The sequence below is a fragment of the Dufourea novaeangliae genome, unplaced genomic scaffold (genome assembly GCF_001272555.1).
Source record: "Dufourea novaeangliae isolate 0120121106 unplaced genomic scaffold, ASM127255v1 scaffold162, whole genome shotgun sequence".
NCBI classification, from domain to species: domain Eukaryota; kingdom Metazoa; phylum Arthropoda; class Insecta; order Hymenoptera; family Halictidae; genus Dufourea; species Dufourea novaeangliae.
Genome location: NW_015374046.1, coordinates 1761301 through 1781982, shown reverse-complemented (window position 1 = coordinate 1781982; position 20682 = coordinate 1761301). Strand labels below are relative to the sequence as shown.

Genomic DNA, 20682 nt, shown 5'->3' with positions numbered 1-20682 from the left:
TAATGATATTTTACTTAATCACGATAAAAATAATGTTAATTTTTAAGTTAGCTTAAAATATAAACTATTTCATGTTTAACTTTCCTTTTAATTATAAATATATTGGCCATGTGATCATGTTCCGTCGCTCTATTAAATTGTAGAATAACTCCATCAATAACTGTCTACATCTGTATTTATTTTAAGTATAATAAAAAAAAACGATTACCTTATTTATAAAATAATCTGATCCTTGGGACATATGAGATGATGGATAGTGAAGAATTATACAGGGTGGGACACACTCGTGTAGAACCGGGCAAGAAGTGATTCCTTACGAAAACGTAAGTGGAAAATGCACAATAAATTTTATCATAGAGGCTCTGCTTTCGAGAAAATCGAATTTGTAAATTTATCTAACACAAAAGCGTTTATGCTTACTATAAGTAGAAACAATGAGCAATGAACAAACACGTTGGTCATGTTATATTCACTAAGAAGTGTACCCAACAAATTTTCAGACATTTTTCCCGAAAATAAAGCCTTGCTTTCCAAAATTTTATTTCAGAATGTTATTTTTTTTTGTGAAAAATCATTCAATCATAATTAAGAATTTCCTCGTATTAATTCAATAAATTTTTTTTAGAAAGAACCTAAAAGTTACTGACGAATTTTTAACCTATTTGCATCATTAAGAAAATTGGAAAATATGCTCAAATGTTTCTTCTTTAAATCGACATCAAATGTATATAAAATGAATTCAAAACACGTTACTTTTATTGTGATTTGATCCAGCTTCAGTGAAAAATCGTAATAGCACAATATGCACAATTTTCGACATATTTACGCATATATTGAATCGACACAACTGTTGACCAAATAAAAAACATATTCCATTATAAAGCCATTAATTGATTATGTAAATAATGTAAAAATGATTGATTATGAAAATAATACGAAAAATGTTCTGGGAATCACTGGCATCGTTTAAAAGTTATATTCGTTCGGATTTGTTAATATTCGTTAATATTCGTTTCGGATGCAAATAGGTTACGATAAAGCAATCATCAGTAAGAAAACGGTAAAAACATTGGACATTCTTATGTACTAAAAGCAAAACAAAATCCTGACGTCTTTGTATCTCTCCGATAAAATGATATTTTTCATTTATTTTCCAGTTTCTGTTAGCATTGTGTAATGACGTTAATTCACCGTTTATAAGCGATACAATTTGATCTCGTATACACGCCAGTAAGAGACAAATTAGGTATACAAGGGGTTTGTTTCCGTCTCTCAGTTGTAAGTGGTAGAACCGAAGGTATTTTATATGTGATATAACTTTGTGGATATTTAGATAGATATGAGTTTGTCATTCCTGGGGCACACTGGTACTTGTAATGATCAGCTTTGAAAAACGATAAGGGATGTAGGCTGCCAGTACGATCCTTGTATTGGTTGCGATGAATTTGTACTCCCTATAACAAAATATGTAGTGTGAATCATGTAAATTGATTCCCTCGAATATCTTCGAAATCGTTAGTAATTACCTAATAATTTTTTTAGTTAGACACTTAGAAAACATTTGAAAGTCAAATTTGTTTCTTTAAATCGAATCATATATTTTTTAATATGTGAGGCAATGCTGTCCCTTCTCTATAACAAAGTATTAATAATTTAGGGGATATTTTAATTTCAAAATTGCAAAATGGTACTACACCTTGTCCAACGAGTCGAGTCAGTAACTATTATAATATAAGCAAAAAGAGGTGATGACTATTTAGGTGGGACAGGAACAGAGACAATTACCAGCCAATAGATAGGCTTAGCACGAAAATGTTTTGATTATCTTTACTAACTCGTCTCGTTGGACGAACCATGGTTATACGGTATTTACCTTTCTAAAGTTTATATGCAATGTTAAATGTTAGATGTGACGTGTACTATCGTACGAAATTTTGTAACTAAAATATCTCCTAAACTAATGGCTTTCAGCGTTAGTAGTTCAATACTTTTTCGTACAATATAACAAGCTACATGGATCAATGTATTAAAAAATATATGATTCCATTTAAAAAAAAAAACAAATTTGACCTTCATATGTCCTCAACACGTCCAGCTACAAAAAAACTGCATACATGAAATTATTTATCCCATGAAATAATTTAAATTTTATTCGAAACATTTTTCGGTATTATCACAGATTTCAAAGATATTCAAGAGGATCGATTTAAATGACTCAAAATTTAATGACTCATGGCAAGAGGCGGTTTGGTAAGTTTAGTTTTTAAAAAAATTGAATTTAAAGATTGGTCTAGAACGCGTGCACTTGACTATTTCTCCAGTTAATCGATTCACTACAAACTATTGCTTTCGCTCACACTTTCATGTTGATGAATCGTGGTAATGTTTACATTTCGCTTTCAGTCGTACTTTCTATTTCGTCCACTTTTCGTTTGTTTCTATCAGTGAAGCAACCACGAATACCGTAGACGTGTTGAAAATGTCGGAAGCTTGTGATGGAAATGCTAGGGCAGCAGCTGAGTATTACAGGCAACGATTTCCAAATCGTAGCCATCCAGACAGAATGGTGATATATGTATTCAAATGCTTCTCATGATCAAAATTGTACCCTTTATGTTCGGTTTACTTTTACTAGAGGTGACGTGCAAAATCACTAACAGTGACTTATCACAGTGATCGCCGAATCACGATTACGGTCGTGATTTAACCTCATTCACGACCGTGATTGCGATTTTTTTATCTTGTGTGAATTTGCTCACTGCGTTGTCCTTGATCTTTAAACAGAAACACGTATTCATTATGATTTTACAATGAATTACATTACTATTTGTGTTTTTAAAAATGTGTAGAAAATAACAAGAAATTCTAAAAGAATAATTTGCTAGGTAACATATAGATTATAATTTATAATCATTCATTTATTCATCCTTTTTCATTGTTTCTAATTATACTTTCATTTTATACGATATAACTCGAATTTTTGGTTCGATGTCGTTAATATAAAATATTATAAAATATACAGGTTACGTGTCGCGTGTAACGAACTGTTAGGTTTCTCCACCAATCAGAAACGTACACGAAAAATCACGAATCACTGTGAAAAATCACCGTAATTGGGAACGAACATAATCGAATCACTTGTAATTCACCTGTCGGATTGTACAGAAGTCAAAACAATAATTCGAAAAATTTCATTAGTTCCACAATTTAAATAAATTGAAACAATAATCGCTTCGGTTCGTTTTGTTTACATTTTGAGTAACCAATACCAACGAAACATAAAATTACTTGTAAAATCGTAATTAATCCATTTTTATAGATGCAACAAATTATTAAAGTAATTCTTGATGTCTTACAATGGATAAGATTAATATAATTAATAATTTGCATCATTTTATTATATCAGTTCTTTCTTACACTGCATTCACTACATATGTAAACTTTTAATCACGGACGCAAGACAGCGTATATTTTACACACAATGTTTTAATTTATTTAACGATAATGGAACTACTTCAGTAAAAATTATTACTTTAAATAGGTCATCAACTTCCTTCATTCTTGATGCATCAATTGTTGAAATTTCATTTGAGATTATTTTTAATTCACGATTAATATTGCGACGTGTTTTAGCTGCGACGATGTCAGGTTTCGGACTGTACGGCGTACTCTGCATTCCCCACTCGTACGGTGGCATCTTCAAAAATATGCATCAAATGTGAACGGTTCGAGTTTCAAATAACATTGTTTAAGTATTATATAACTAGACTGTGGATGTTTATGCAAATTTACAATTTTAGACATTAATTTATAAACATGAAAATAAGATTTATTTCCTGTACTAAATGTCTTATTATGTTGATAATAATAAACATTCAAATATCATTAAGTTTTATTAGTCTTTATTTTATTGCATTTTGTACATAAAAATGTACCTTAAATGCATAAAAATCCGCATTGTATACAGTACCGGACAAAAATATTCGTACACCATTTAATACGGAACAACTTTTTAAAAATTGATCCAAATGACTTGAGTTCTGTTGTGAAGTTAGGGACATTAGTTTACTAAATGATGTATAAAAGAAATTGAAAAAGTTGTAATTGGTCGGAAGGTGCAACGATACCACGAAACCCTACTTCCCAAATCTCGGAAATAAAATAAATCTCGTGACCGATTAAACAGATCTCTTAAGAAAAGACGACTTCCAGGACTGTTTCAAGGAAGAGGAGAAACATGTCCGTGTGCTGCTTTCCAAGGAAGTTATTTTAAAGAAATCATGTCATCTATCATCAGTCACACTTTGGTATTAGAGAAATTAATATAGAAAAGCTTCTATAAATACAGCCTCATTACTTTCGGAACAAAACACTTATATGTAATATAATTAACCTCCGTAGTTCGAAACTAAACGAACGTTAAGAAAGCACCTTAATTAACTTTAAGAAATTTCAAAATTTACCGAAAATTTTGATAGTGCTTCATTTCTATAATTCTGGAAATAGTTGATGGTACCGCCATCGTACAAGGAGCCACCCAACTTCGTTGGTGGATACGCACCCATAAAGGGTGGCATCAGGGTTGGTGGATAAAACGTAGCCTGCGTTTCCGACAACTTCGAGTCCCCCATCACCATTTAGGATTCTGCACTGTTAGCAACGGATAAAGGAAATGTTTACACTTTTCAATTTATTTGTCCGTATAATAGGTTAGCCAACGCATTGAATTTTACATGAGCACATAGACAAATGAGTGAAAGTTTCTTTTTTATATATCCGTATCCCAGTTACGATATGGACATCATTCACGTATAAATATTTTCAGTTAAAAGTAGAATTGATCAAAGAGGGATTTGATTAATAATTAACAATTATGATTACCAAGTGATCAAATGAGCGATTAATAATTACAGATCTCAGTAATTCACAATTGCAATTATCATTTATTAATATTTGACAGAAACATCAAAACGTATGACATCATCGATTATCATTAGCTCACATATAGTTAACTACGAAGTGTTTGCACTTTTGATTATAATTGCTTCGGCATAATATTCAAAGATATGGAAAATATAATGTAAAGACACAATTGTGTACAAAAATCATATGAAACTATTTCTTTATAAATTAGTATTTGTTAACTAAACGAATAAAATAGGCAATTATGTATGAATTTCTCATGCATGTGGAATTATACCCTTCGTACTGTACCGTCAATTCGTACAAACTTAATACGCGTGTATTAGTACGTGAAAGAAATTTACGTATACCACATGTTACAAGTGTAAGACTTACACTGTAAGTCATGGATCAGAACTGAGTAAGTATAAACTTTTAACGATTAGTTGTAACTACGTTTATTTAAATACATGGTACTTTTACAGACAGTACCTACACAATGATCCAGTTAATTATCGTTTAAACTTTTGCAATTTTACAAATATTTACTTTTACAATAAAGAAATGTTAATTTGAAAATGTAAATGGTAAATATTTGAGATGGGTAAATAAATGGGGATATAACATTGTAATATCATTGTCATTTTAGTGTTACCGATAATCATTGTTGTCATAAATTATACACAAATTACACATAAAAATCATAAATAAATAATGAGGGAGGCCAGGTCCCCTGACTTTCACCCATAACACTCCCCATCAGGCACATGTATGTATTTTATACAAAGTGCGTGGGTTGCACATAATAAAGTTACACATTTTACAATAATTATTTACATATTTATTTAACACTAAAACTAAGAATAGAAAGATATATTAAACATAATTCTTAAAAATAAAAAAAAAATGCGAAAAGAAATTGGAGATTGATTAAAAGCAAGAGTATAGTATGTGCAGATACCTATAGTTAAAATCTATATAAGCTTCAATTTGCTGCTTTTTTTTTTGCAAAAATATTTTTCGCATTCTCCAGCGTTAGTTTCCTTATGCACCCATTGCAGAGACAGTCACAATAAAAACTGAGATCCTATTTTCGGTGTATCGACTGATGGTATCCTGTTTCGATACAGATACACAGTGATGATACGGGAAAAATTCATACACCGTTGCACCATCAGAGTTAGGCGTTATTCGAATGATATATTATTCGAATAAAATTTCGGAAAAATTTTTCGAATGACATTTCATTCGAATAATCTTTGACTAAAAGTTGCAAATAAAACGGTTTTATTAAAAAATAAGGAATAATTCTTTACCGAATAAAATCGTTATTCGTCATTCACCAATAAATCCTGAAACTTTATTCGTCATTCGCAATAAAATTTGCCGAATCCATTGCACTGTATTGTATCAGATAATACGCAAACACGCAACAAGTGAATACCGGTCTGAAGATAACATATGATTTATATACATGATTGTTTACCTTCAGCACTATATCTCTCTTTGTTTATCCATGTACATATGTGATTCTACACATTTCTCTGAATTACTGTTCTAAATAAGTAACAAATAGGATCTCACTATCAGGTTTTCATAAGTAAAAATAACTGTATATGTTTCTAATTCTAAGTAATACCCGATGGTAAGACTGAAGGCAAACAAACGTGATTCTCTTCACGACACATCAGTTTCTTCACGACAATTATGCTGTAACACATAAAATTCTTTTACATTCGTATCTGAACACGTATATGAGATGTATATACCTATCTATATACAGTGTGTCCCCACAATCGTAGTACAACCAACCGGATGACGATTCTACGTGCAAAAGTAAGTCGACAAAAAAGAAAAATATTTTTGCATTTAAGGCTTTGTTTTCGAGATAATCGAACTTAAAGATCTGCTGAATACGCGTGCAGTAGAATTGGACTTTGCTTACTACCAGGACGAATACACGCATTTCACAAATTTTCAAAACCAATTTCCTCAAAAACAAAGCCTCCAACGAAACAAAATTATTCTTTTTTATTTCAACTTATATTTTCTTATAGAATCACCACCCGGTTTGTTGTACTACGAGTACTAGAGACACCCTGTACACGAATTTTTATTCTATTGCTATTTTTCTCAATTTTTTTAAACATATATGCATACTACTTTCTTGTAACAACACTCAGAAAGGAATGCGTAAATTTCGTGCAAAGGCAAAAAATGATAACGAATACCTACATACTTTTTTAAACGTATACATCCAATTTATCAGTTTCCCCCTCTTCTTGTTCGAATAAATAGACGTGCCTTAACAGGATACAAATCGTATGTCGTTTGTGATAAATTTGTAGTATCCATCGCACTAATGAACACGCAGGTGATACTTAATTAGTACACGTAGTTTAATTTAATTTTGCATAGTATCCTAATTTCCATGGGGTTTATACCATTACCAATGAATCAAACAAAAGTGTATTTAAAACTCTTTATATTCTTAGTATTAGTTCTGCAGTTCGTGAAAGCAAGTTATCACCTGGAGCTACTGCAAGTGGTAAGTACTTTAATAATTGAAGAGCATTCCACGCGAAATCGAACACTTTTTGGAATAATATCTCGGATTTTGTTGATACTTGGATATATTGTAGTCTTTAGTGATGTATAAACGTATCCTGAAGGATTTTTGAAAATATTAATAAATATCGATTCAAAAGTTGTTTGAAATATAGTGTCGACCTTTTTTCAATACTTCATAACTGTTGAACTAACAAACTCTTGCTATTTAGCTAATCGTGGAATATTTGGAAATTGATAAATTGACGACCGAATTGATTTTATAAATGAATTTGTACAAAACATTTCTGGCACTGTGTTGTGCTTTTACAGTAATAGTTATTCTGTTTCTTTTGATATGAAATAATTCTCTGGACCATTCCGAACTAAGTGATATAAATTCTTATTATATTATAGACATCTAAATATGTTTAAATAATGTTTCAAAGTGAGGACACCGAAAACGCACCACTTTTTGCTAATATTTTTCAGTTTATTTCGAAAACTCAAAGTCTAGGAGAAAATCTAACCGTAGCGCGCAATAGAGCAGTCCTTTCTGCTTAGGAAAGTGTCAAGAAAAGTTACAAAATCTGTTTTGTTTTCAATAGGGAAGCGAAATAGTTCAGCAAAACACGCAGCATTGTTGTATTATATATAACTAACATAAATCTTCGATATGTATTTATTAAATTTTCATTATAGCTTCAGATTAAAAAGTTGTAAAAAACGACCTTTACTATTTTCTTCGTGATTCCAACCAATTGCAATTTTTTTTTACACATCATTTAGTAAACTAATGTCTCTAACTTCACAAAATAACTCAAGTCATTCGGACCAATTTTAAAAATGTTATTCCGTTTTAAAGGGTGTACGAAAACTTTTGACACCGACTGTATACCTAATTTGGAATGAACTGGTTCTACTGTAAATGTTAAGTAACATATGTGAAAATTAATTTAATATATATACGTTTTACAACATCATTCTTTCTGTTTTCGCAGGTATTCCGACATGGTGATCGAACACCAGAGAAAGTAGAGTTATATCCTGACTTACCCTACAATGCCTCTATTTATGACGATCTGGGTTTTGGACAATTGACTAGCGTAAGTATTTATTACAATATAATCATAAGAATACTACAAAAAGGAAAAATTTAAATAGCATATATTTAAAATATCTGTAATTCTGAGACTTTGAACCAGAAGTAATGGTTTTAAACGTGTATTGCAGATAACGTCTACCTACACGAAGTGAAACAGTAAATTTGTACACGTGTATCCTTAATACGGGTTCGAATTAATGCAAATTAAATTATACATAATAAATATTACAAATATCACATAATTGTGTAATTAACATATCTGTGTTTTAATCCGTGCAGTTTTTAATACACGACTACGTGCACGGGTACACATGTGTTACCATATTCATATTCTATTTAGTGCCATTATTAAAGGGACATTTCGGGGTGCGCGCTATAAAAATTAAACACTGTTTAGGAATTTATTGTAAATAAAATACGCAAATAGAATGGTATAAAACTTTTCGTTATTTACTATTATACATTTAAAGAACAAAAAAATTGTGTAATGGTAAAATAAGTGGTTTATTAGTGTGTTTTTCCAAAGATCTGTGTACAGTCTGAAATGTAGTTGCGTTGCTGGCAGAGGTGATTTGAGCTTGTAGGGTACGTTAATTTTCAGTTAACAAAATTTAATCACGCGCTCCTTGCTCTGTCTGATACAAAATGTTCTACATATATTGTCTGCTTGATCATAATAGTCTGTTTGGTCTGTTTTGATATAAAAAAAACTAATGCATTGATATTTCCTGGTAGCAGACTATTCCTTTTTGTCGTAACAGTATTTCCGACACTTCACAAGCATCGTTCTCATACAAATGTTTGCTTTAAATTCAATTCAATTTCGTTAGGCAACGTACTCTCCTTGTTCATATTAACTGATCTAATAAAACTAAACTATACAACATTAGATGTCTCATACTTTTTAAACAAACTGGAAACAAGCAAAATGATAATTTAAACCTCCCTCAATTTCACGTGGACTAGATACATCGTATTCTAATTCTATCAAAATTTCTAACATCACGTCCAAAACTGATCGATTTGATATGGAATTATTCGTACTAGAGCTACTGTAAAATGACATCTACAACGGACTGCTTTGTCGTGTAAGAGCTAGCTGCCCCTGCTGAGTAACCTACATTTGTATGACAGAGACAGAGTCAGTGTCGGTTCTCGCTCTATCTCTGTCACACACATGAACTGCTCAGCAGGGGTAAGCTACCGATGACACCTTCAGGGTCACGGCACTTGTACAACAAAACAAGCGGCTTGCGTGTGTACCCTAGGAGCGAGAAAATCACCCTGTAGCGTGAACCACATGTTGACCTTCACCATTATGGTGAATAATTCGAACCTATGAAAATTAATTAAAATCTGCAAAGAAATGTAATATATTATATTTTCATTTCACTTTACATTCCTTTAGGTTGGTGAGGTGAGGGAGTATCGTATTGGTGTATTGTTACGAGAACTGTACAACGACTTCTTGGGTGACACTTACCAGCACGGTGACGTTCACGCTGTCAGTACGGATATGGATCGAACAAAAATGTCTCTGGAACTAGTTTTATCAGGACTATATCCATCAAACACGAAACCCAAGGATCAGAACATAAGTTGGATACCAATACCACTGTTATATGTCCCTACAATTGTGGACACTATGTTTGAAACATATATGTGCCCATTGTAGGTATATTAAATATGTATATTATATGTAAAAGGTGAATCACTGTACCTTAGTACATCAAATAGCTCTTTTAATTTTTACATTACCCAAAAATACTTCAGGACAGACATGTTTCGTTTGTTCAAGTATGCTTCTTTAATATCTCAACATCACCTTGATTTTGAAAAACAAACAACATACCTTTCTCAATATAATTTTGTAGCTCATTTAAAGATGATTTAACGAGGTTTTGGATTTATAGCTCATATCTCTTTAAATACATCTCCAGATACGACGCGGAATTGGAGAGAACATTGGAGTCTCCTGAAATTAGTGCGGAAGTATCGAAATATGATGACATTTATGAACTCGTCGCTGAAAACACGGGTCTAGATGTGGCATCTAACCCACTTGGAGAAGTTAGTGCTGTTTACGAATTACTCTTGTCTCAGGTACGAACAATTTTATTAAAATTTCTATCGTTTGTTTCATTCAAGACCAATTTCAACATACTCTTAAAATTCAAAACCGATAAACATTGTTACTATTTTTTGTAGGTATATGTATGTATTTATAAAAAGATACTTTTAACTTACTTAGGATTACCAATATCCTACTTAGAACTATTATGTGAACCGTAAATTCTCGAACAGTGCGCGCACCCTACTATCATTTGCCTTCTGTAACCAAAGTTTTGATCCAATTGGTGGAACGACCGAATTACCACGAGATCCTTAGGGTCACTTTTTTAGAGGACCTATTTGAAGCAATTATTGTTGCAATAGTACTATTTAAAAATGTGAATTTGAAAGACTTCCTCGTTGTTACTTTTCTCAACATAGGTATTTAAGGCATCTTAATTTTACAGGACAGCATGAACATTCCTCGACCGGCATGGGTGACGGACGATGTATATGAAAAGATGGAAAATATTACAGCCTTGGCCTACAACGTAAGTTCGTACACGACGACGCTGAAACGGCTAAATGGAGGTGCAATAATAAAGAAATTTATAGAAAATATAGTCTCCAATGAAAATAACAGAAAACCAAAAATTCACTTATATAGTGCCCATGACTTAAATGTTGGTGCATTCGCCAAAGCGAATGATTTTGCTGAGCCGAAAGTACCGTTCTATGGCTGTACAATTATAGTTGAAAAATTACGAGACGACAACGGCGGAGTATTTATTCAAGTAAGTTATTCAGAAGAATACCTAACGTTTAATGTTCCACATACAATTTAAAACTAATAATTATCTCATTCATTTCTACACATGTGTATTCAATTATTGAAATATAAAGCTGCCTGTAACTTATTGTTAGAAACCAATTTAGGTTGTACAATTATTTATGCAAATGTATTTTTATTCTCTTTCTATTTTCAATTTTCTTTCGAAGTTGCGCCCACACGATTTGCCATACACTGTGTATTTTTAATACATGGATTAGAGTACATATTATTTATTAAAATGTCTTTTAACTTTATAAAGTTCCATCTTCATTAAGTTGTAGAAAGAGTTACAAAAATTGTACGTATTAAACAATTACGACAGCAATACTGGTAAGCTTCGGCTGTTTAACACTAGAGCTACCAGCGTTGAATGTATACTAAATTAAATTATATAATACACATATTAATATGTATAATATATAATACAATATAACATAATATAGTATAATGTAAAATATATAATCAACTAAAAGTCAACATAAATTTTGACAAAAGCAGTTTTATGATTTCAATAATTGTAGAACAAAAAATTTTAAATCCGCAATTTTGACGAGTTTGGTTGCTCTAGTGTTAAACACTCACTTCCTATCGACCAAATGAAATTTATAATTAAACTATCTGAAAATTGTTATATAACTTTTTATGTAAGAGATTGGTATACTATTCAAAAATATTCAATATTATTCTCAACATATTGAAATTTGTTAACAGATGAAACTTTGGACCGGCGTTACAGAAATCTTATCTACCTACGAAATACCCTCATGTGGTACAATTTGTCCGATTGAAAGGTATCTAGATAATACGCGCAATGTTATCCCTACGGATGCTGAATCGAACTGTTTATGGGATATGGTAACAAAAGATGACATAAAGAAATATTACGAGGAAAACCAAGAATAAACTGTATGGATGTACAAGTGCAGTAGCACACAAATAATCATTTTTAGTTGTTTTCGTATTACTGATTGAGAAAATGTAATATTTGTTCAATTTCCAACACACCAATAAAACAACAAAAAGTAGTCATTAATAATTATGAAAGTTATGATATATACGTATTTGCTGGACAGTTAACAGTAGTTCTACTGTAAAAATCAGATCTAGCTATTCGTAGGCAATGCAAAGTAATACTGCAGCATCAATGCAATGCTTATATAAATATTAGACAGAATTCATTGTTATATACGAAGAGGTCTATGATAGCAAAATTTTAAAATATAAAACTATACCACATCTCATGATTGACGCCGCCCGCTCACCGACGAATCGTAAGTGACTAACGTTAAATTATCTTAAGGAAGCACAAGCCAAGTTAATAATAACTATACTCTAAAACAGTTTTTTGTCGGTAATATAATCAGAAGAAAATCGTGCATATAGATGTATATAAGTCAATTTTAAAAATTTTAGGCTTTTTTGTTTTGAACTTGATACTTCACTTTGATTCATTTTGATTCAATTTCTTTGATTTATGCATACTGATTAATTAAAATTATAAAAAAGATAATTACTTCTATTAACACAAGGTTTCCAGTCTTTTTTATCATCAACATAAATGTAATAATTTGTTACACTTGTGTAATAAGTTTACTAAAAGAAGACTTACAACAAGAAAACAAATTATATGAATCTACTTAATATGACCTTTATTACATAAAAATATATACATTAATAACAATAACAACGATCAATTTTTGGAGTTGAATTTTGAAATAACATATTTAATCTTTCGAATTGCTAACTCTATTTGAGCATCTGTAATTTCATGGTAAAGTACAAACCTGACGATCGAATCGTTTAAAGCCAAACATTTAACAATAATTGTATCTTCTTCGGTGTCATTGTGAATTTCTCGTAAGCGATTAGCAAACATTCTTGCGGTAGTAACGTTGGTATTAACTTCAACAAAAACCATATTCGTTTGCACGGCAGTTAAATCAACAGAGAATACCGACGATTGAATTTCATTTATTGAAGAAGCGAGGAGAAAGGCTCTCTTATGATCGTATTTCAAAATTGGAATCGTGTCTTCAAGAGCTACGAGTCCAGCTGCGGCAAGAATACCAACCTGCCTCATTCCACCACCTAATACCTTCCTTACTCTTCTTGCTTTAATCACAAATTCTTTATTACCACAGAGGACAGAACCTACGGGAGCACCTAAATCGAAATAACTTTATTTTAAATGAAATTAGTGTACATATGTATAAATAAGTGAGTCATTTGAAAACTTCTTGCAGTAAAGATAATTTATATCATTTTTCAAATATTTCTATTTCTCAATGTAGTCCCCTTTAACATCAATAGACTTGGATCAACGATACTTCCCATATTTCCATTTTATAGAGCAACGTTCTAAGCATTGTTGAGACACTTACATTTGAATTCGTTTCTCATCAATTGTTAGAAGGCACGGCACATGGACTAAACGCACTTTTGTCCAAACAGATATACAAAAGTAGGTACAAAAAACACTATATAATATACTGACTTAATACATTACAATTATTCATATAACAAAAAAAATCTCTGAAGAACTAAAGACTCTGGAATTACTAATGTTATCTAGTACTTCATTCCGAGAACTTTTCAAATGACGCACGTAGTTTAAGTTTAGCCTTATAATAAAACATCAGATACGTTACGTGAAAACTTGATCATTTTTTTGTAATATTACAATATCTTTCTGCTGTAGGAAAATATTACAGCTTTCTCACTTAAAAAAAATACTATCTACTAAAACTGTGTAAAGGGCAAAATGAATTTTTCAGTGAAAAATGTACCTAATCCTTTGCTGAGGCAAAAAGTCACAGAATCACAACCCGTAACGATATCCTTAGCAGATTTTCCAGATCCTACGCTCGCGTTCCATAATCTTGCTCCATCCATATGCAACTTCAAATTATATTTCTTACAAAAGATCACTAATTCTTCGATCCAACTTTGTGGGACAATTTTTCCATCTGTTGTATTTTCTATTATTACCAACTTTGAAATTGGCTCGTGATCTCTATCCTTTCGAAGTTTAGATTCAAGTTCACACAGATTGAATGTGCCATCAGAATTGTTTTGTAATGGTCGAAGATTTACTCCTCCAAGTTGGGCAGCACCACACTGTTCATGTAATAAACAATGTGAACCAGAACCACAGTATGCTTCACAGCCTCGGGTGTCACAATGATTCATAACTTAAATTTAACAAAATACATTTATTATATAAATCAAATTCAACATTTACTCAATATAACTAATTACAATACTTTATTATCAAAGAAAATTTGACATGAAGAAGAATATATAAAAAGACGGGAGTATTGATTAATGAACTAAAGAAAAAGTTTTTATGATCTATAAAAAAACGCCTTTCATGTATTATTTATAGTTTTTTTTTGCTTAATTTATTATAAACTTAATGTAGTATGCTTACTAGCAATCAAATTTCCCATAGATCCACAGGACACAAATATTGCTGCTTCCATACCAACCATTTCAGCTGCTTTTTCTTCTAATACTATAAGTTAAAAATGCTATATAACGTTTATCGGGCACAAATCTAAAATAAATTATACCCTTAAATTTATATATTCAAAATGTAGAAGTATTTTAACAAATTAATTTAATTAGTTGCCATGAGTTTGTAATATTTTCTGCAATTTACCAATGTTTACAATTTTTTCTACTATTAATGACAGCTTAAATATTGATAATATATTTTTATCCCCCATTTTCAAAACACTGAACCTACTTCTTATTAAACTTACATATTCAATTACTTTCATAGTATAAAATATTAATTAACTGTATAAAAAAATATTGCTCTCCATTTTCAATTTATTTTTTCTTAGAAAATTAACATGTTTCGGGTTGTACCATCCATCTGTAAACACTGTATGATACCCTTACATACTTTTAACTGTTGGATCTTCAAGAAAAACATCATCACCAACTTCAGCATTAAACATTGCTTCCCTCATTCTCTTAGTTGGTTTTGTTAAAGTATCACTTCGAAGATCAACAGTGTCCTATAAAAACACTTCTTAAACATTTCTACATCTGCAGAAAGGCATTGATCATTAAATTTGATCTATTAATGCTTACCATTTTCTTACTGCCATTCAAACTTGATGAACTGATGTTTTCATAGTACATTTTGTATTTAGAAATCACTCACTGTAAGATATAAATAAAAACAGATTTTAATTAATTTTAAACTTTTATTTTTAATTTTAAACTTTCAGTGATGAATAGTTTCAAAAAACACATATGTCCTTAAGGTGAATTTCTTTATAATTGACAAATTTTTTTTATATGTACATATGCATTTTATTGGAAGAGGTATGTATATAATATGCTAACAGTGAATAGTTTTTTATTAAGTGATTAATAATTATGTATTGTACATTCAAATGTAAACTATACAGTATTTACTGCTAAAATATACAGTTCAATCTTCTTAATGGACATTGCAATACCAAATGATATAAACTTTACACAAAAAGAACAAGAAAAAATGACAAAATACACACTATTAGCAATCAAACTAAAACAGCTCTGGAAACAAAAAACAGTAACAATAGTACCAATCATGTTTCACAAGGATCACAACAAAAAGCTTCCCCACCCACCTTGAAACGCTGACAATAAGCCTACATATGTACATAGATACAAATAGACACAAATATACAAAAAGCCACCATACTCAAAACAGCAGCAATAGTCAAAAAAGTATTACAGCTGACAGGAACATTTGACTTGGTAAGGAACCCGTCACATGATCATCAATCTACAAATATGTGTCGAAGAAATACAATAATAATAACAATAAATGATAGATATCATAGAAAAATAATACAAAGTTAATACTCATATCCATATTTACATTTGATCTAGTTAATTCTATATAATGTTAAATTCTAAACATTTTATATATAATAATACCTAATAATTTTTATACTTGTGTACAAAATTTGGAACAGAATCAAATGGTATCAGTTTTAACCCACTAAGTAAACAAAATTACATTTAAAAAATAATTTAAACTTAAATTTGAAATGTAAAAAGTTCCTTGTAAAAATTCTGCATTCTATAAGCATATAAGTAGGACTAGAAGTGAAAAGATAAATTGTGTAAGTTGCATTAACTACTGTGAAACAAATTATACATATGTACATACATTTTATCCATATATATATATATATATATATATAAATGGGTATATATGCAATGATGTACTCTTACTATAGTACATATATAAAATTTACAAGTGAACAGGTTTTGTTACAACTATGTGTATATATATGTATATATAACTTCAAAATATTTTATGTACACATATATCTAAATGAGAAAACAAAAAATAAGAAGGACCATACTCATATGATCAACCGAATAACCATGATTTTTTAAAAATTTCTTCTTAAAATAATTAAGATGTGTATATATGTATTACAAACATTTATCACACATATAAACATGTATGTAAATGATTTGGCAAACAAACAATTGGTTATGTGACTCACCGTATTTTCCAATATAACCTGAACAATTATTTAAACAACTTATGTACAGTCAGGAACATATTTTATATTTATATTCAATAAAGTAAATAAGTATTTTTGTACTAAATTGTAACCAATTCGTAAAAAATTTATAACCCCTTATAATAGACATATCCATGGTTTTCGGTAATACACTGTTAGGGCAATATGTATACTTGACTTTAACAGTAAGATCAGTGATTTACAATTCATATGTATACATGTATATTCATATTTACAAGTGAAATCGTAAATACGCCTTATTGCGATTATTGTTTTGTAAGTTTTTTTTTAAATGTTACAAACGTGACGTAACAATTTGCATGTAGTTAATTAAAAAGATAAATTATTTAAATTGCTTTAACTACTAGGTACATGTAGTAAATTATACATACACTTTATCCATATGTATATACATATACATAATAGATACATATGCAATGATGTATACTTACATACTTTTACTATAGTCTTTATATCAAATTTACAAAGTTAACAGATTTGTTACAGCTATAACATTTTATCAAAATATAATGACACAATAAAACATGAATTATTACAGTTTTTTAAATTATGATTTAATAACCTGTAGTTAAAAAACTGTAATACTGAAAGCATTAAAACAAAATATCCCCTTTTTAAATAAATAAATAAGTATATAATGGACATTTTCACAAAGTTTTACGATTAGAATAGATAGCCTATTATGTATAATTAAAAGTTTAAATACACAAAAATTGAAAATGTAATGTAACATAATAAAAAGTCTTGATTTCAATTTAATGAGAAAATTAAAAAATGTGTGGTAGAAACAAAGATAAAACGTATATAAATACATACCTTACAAAATCTTATTACACGTTTCACTTGCACTGTTAACTACAAATGTTACTTACTTTAACTGTTCAATCCTTTATACTTAACATTATAAATTATAATTTCAGATACGCATGCGCATAATGGTCCAACGGACTTCAAAATTAAGATGTATAGCTTCCGCATTTGGTATCGTATTTAGTTGGGGCTCCATATGGCCTTTTATACTTTTTATCAATTACGAATTTAATTTGAATGATTAATAGTTTAAACTACTTCAAAATACTTAAATGGAAAAAGAATGTGCAAATAAGTGGAAAAAGCAAAATTTTTTTTCTTAATGCTCCAGGTACAAGTCACACGTACATTTTTTTTACGTTACGGATGCAAAAAAAGTGGCGACGTCTGCATGATCAAAGCGTGCTCTATTTTACAGTTGCAAATATTTTGTTAATAAAAATGTCTTATAACGTGCACGCTACGGTCGGAAAAAAAGGTAAATTCGTTAAGAAAAACATAAAACAAAACATTGGAAAGTTCGTCAACAAACCTAAGGAAAACAAGCGACGTTGCCACTCATAGCAGCATGTGTATGTAAGATACTACCTGATACTACCAAACACAGTGAAACTTAAGTTTGCATATTTTGATCTCAATTTTTATTTTTATTTGATCGTTAACATATCTTATTTTTTCCATTCCATCATAATCTCTGTAAAGAAATCTATAACCACCTAATTTTGTATGAAAACATCATTTTTTGTAGCTAAATAAGAAGTTTCCATAAGACTCATGTTAAAAAGAAATTTTTGTAACGTTTTTTTTTTTCAATAATTTTATCGTTGACCTTGTGATCTTTTGGTAGCAATCGAAACTGCAAGATTTCAAGAATGTTCTGTTAAATTCTTAACTAAATTTAGAATTATTACAAATTTGCTGAAGCCACCTTAATCGAATTAAAAACGTGCGTTATAAATTTATATTACAAAATTTCACTGATCTCTCATAATTGGCCCCGTAATAATCTTATATTTGAACATCAATTTTTAATTTATTTTACTATATATACATAAGTGGGTAAATAACAAATTTTAAATGTACAATGTATAAATAACATACTAAATAGTATAATACTACTAATAGTATAATACACAAATGTCAATAATTATAATAAAAATAAAAATATGTTTTTGCAATAACACTAAATATAGTTAAATTTGTTAGTTACTATTTATTTTACTATTATCCCGATTATACGTCTATATTGCCCACGAGTAGTACATTTTGACTATAAAGTTACACTAGGTATTTCAGATTGACGGTTACAAACCGCTATATGACACATACGCTTATTCAAAACCATAATGTGGATAGAACACAGTAAGGTAACTTTTCTTGTAGGCAAAGTCTTTCATGGCGTACGTACGACCTGTTTTCGATTAAATGATTGGTTCACGCATTTGACTTCTGTCCAATGAAATTTCTTTAGGAACACGTCATGTAGTGATGTGAGCGCTGCTATGCAGCATACCTTCAATTTACGTCCCCACCATTAGCTTCGTATGAAGAGGAAGGAAGATGGCCGCGAGGAGCGAGAAAGAAAACAATCTCGAAGAGCGTTAAAGGTGGTAGAAGAACACCGTGCCTCGAAGGAGAACGAACTACGAATCGTTCGAATCTCTCCAACCTCAGATTATTCGAACCACCGCCGAGAAACAGACACTCGAAAACGACGGGAAAACGGTTGTTGAATAGTTACATGTGTGTCCTTGTCACGAAGAGGTCAGTCTCGCGAGGATCGTCCTTGGAATCGCTCGTCCCTGAAGCCGGCTCGAGGAGCTAGTGATCTCGAAAACAAAAATGGCGGACGTCGACTCGAGGGTGGATCATTCGGACCCCGAATTGCGGTTCCTTTCCGTTGACAGAAACAATTTCAATGATCCTGCTACTCAGGCGGAATGGACTCAGAAAAAGTTGGTTTGGGTGCCCCACGACACCCAGGGTTTCGTGGCAGCCGGGATAAAGGGTGAACGGGGTGACGAAGTCGAAGTGGAGATTGCCGAAACTGGGAAACGTGTCCTCGTCGCGAAAGATGATATTCAGAAAATGAATCCACCGAAATTCGATAAAGTTGAAGACATGGCTGAGTTAACGTGCTTAAACGAAGCCTCCGTGCTGCATAACCTCAAAGACAGATACTACTCCGGCCTCATTTACGTGAGTTTGACAGATTTTATCCTTTCTATTTACTGAACCTGTCAAAAGAATTTTGACAATCTTTTGTCCAAAAGTCTTTTCCGTCCGTCAGTTTTGAGAGAAATGGAGTGTACTGTTTTTAAAAGAGTTAAATTTTGACTGATACATGTTTTTTATTTTTTTTTTTATTTTGGTAATGTATGAAAGACTAGGTTCATCTGTACTATTACGAATTGTAAACCTATTTATGAAATCAATGCTCTTATGTCACGTATACTCTTGGAACCAACATACTGTTAATTTCATTATGGATGTATTACTTTTTATGTGTATCAAAATATATCTACAGAAATATTAGAAAGATTAAGGTGGAATTAGTGATGTTTTTGTGCCGAACAAAGTATGGAACTATAAAATAAATAAGTCTGTTAACCAAGTTTCTTATCAGAACTACTAAAGTGTATCAGTGTATATGTATATTAATTTGATATGTATTGTATTAGAAGTAACCTTGTACAGACTAGAAAGTATACTTGTAGTCAAATTACTTGATGCTAATTTGGTTTAGGTATTTTTATAATTTCTTCTAAAAATATTGTATCAGGAGTTGCTATCTTGAAAATGAGTAATAACAGACACAAAGATAATGTTTACCATTATCTTATAGATTTTTAGTGTGATACTGTTTATAA

The 20682-nt window shown here is 30.7% G+C and overlaps 4 protein-coding genes across 6 annotated transcripts in view; 2 read left to right on the top strand and 2 right to left on the bottom strand.

Annotated features, from left to right (window-relative positions):
* Positions 1 to 1187: 1187 nt before the first annotated feature.
* On the bottom strand, positions 1188 to 3697 carry LOC107189776. Its single transcript, XM_015578392.1, has 2 exons — positions 3533 to 3697; positions 1188 to 1454 (listed from the first exon to the last, which is right to left on the bottom strand). The coding sequence occupies exons 1-2, from the start codon at positions 3695 to 3697 to the stop codon at positions 1188 to 1190; spliced, it is 432 nt and encodes a 143-aa protein (XP_015433878.1).
* Positions 3698 to 7354: 3657 nt separating this feature from the next.
* LOC107189681 (venom acid phosphatase Acph-1-like) lies at positions 7355 to 12341 on the top strand. Its single transcript, XM_015578265.1, has 6 exons — positions 7355 to 7450; positions 8451 to 8555; positions 9963 to 10225; positions 10495 to 10657; positions 11074 to 11400; positions 12150 to 12341. Exons 1-6 carry the CDS (start codon positions 7355 to 7357, stop codon positions 12339 to 12341), a joined length of 1146 nt encoding a protein of 381 aa, XP_015433751.1.
* A 787-nt stretch (positions 12342 to 13128) lies between these two features.
* LOC107189680 (probable low-specificity L-threonine aldolase 2) lies at positions 13129 to 15567 on the bottom strand. Its single transcript, XM_015578264.1, has 5 exons — positions 15540 to 15567; positions 15349 to 15463; positions 14869 to 14952; positions 14225 to 14629; positions 13129 to 13601 (listed from the first exon to the last, which is right to left on the bottom strand). The coding sequence occupies exons 1-5, from the start codon at positions 15540 to 15542 to the stop codon at positions 13129 to 13131; spliced, it is 1080 nt and encodes a 359-aa protein (XP_015433750.1). The 5' UTR covers positions 15543 to 15567.
* A 2789-nt stretch (positions 15568 to 18356) lies between these two features.
* LOC107189778 (myosin heavy chain, non-muscle) overlaps positions 18357 to 20682 on the top strand; it is a 41796-nt gene continuing 39470 nt past the window's right edge. For 2 of the 3 annotated variants that reach the window (XM_015578401.1, XM_015578403.1), the window contains exons 1-2: positions 18357 to 18388; positions 19284 to 20011. In XM_015578401.1, the coding sequence (XP_015433887.1) occupies positions 19655 to 20011 (357 nt within the window). In that variant the 5' untranslated portion in view covers positions 18357 to 18388; positions 19284 to 19654. Of the gene's footprint in view, positions 18389 to 19150; positions 19180 to 19283; positions 20012 to 20682 lie in introns of those variants that run through there. The other variant, XM_015578402.1, reaches the window with a different exon arrangement.

What these genes read in the sequence shown, in the direction of transcription:
- LOC107189776 (XM_015578392.1), bottom strand. Translation starts at nt 3,697, where the DNA reads ATGCCACCGTACGAGTGGGGAATGCAGAGTACGCCGTACAGTCCGAAA. An exon ending in AAGTTGATGACCTATTTAAA is followed by an intron (nt 1,455 to 3,532) that starts GTAATAATTTTT and finishes ATTTTGTTATAG; the next exon opens with GGAGTACAAATTCATCGCAA.
- LOC107189680 (XM_015578264.1), bottom strand. An exon ending in TGAAGATCCAACAGTTAAAA is followed by an intron (nt 14,953 to 15,348) that starts GTATGTAAGGGT and finishes TTTAACTTATAG; the next exon opens with TATTAGAAGAAAAAGCAGCT. An exon ending in TATGGGAAATTTGATTGCTA is followed by an intron (nt 14,630 to 14,868) that starts GTAAGCATACTA and finishes GTTAAATTTAAG; the next exon opens with TTATGAATCATTGTGACACC.
- LOC107189681 (XM_015578265.1), top strand. Translation starts at nt 7,355, where the DNA reads ATGAATCAAACAAAAGTGTATTTAAAACTCTTTATATTCTTAGTATTA. An exon ending in ACCTGGAGCTACTGCAAGTG is followed by an intron (nt 7,451 to 8,450) that starts GTAAGTACTTTA and finishes CTGTTTTCGCAG; the next exon opens with GTATTCCGACATGGTGATCG. An exon ending in GTTTTGGACAATTGACTAGC is followed by an intron (nt 8,556 to 9,962) that starts GTAAGTATTTAT and finishes ACATTCCTTTAG; the next exon opens with GTTGGTGAGGTGAGGGAGTA.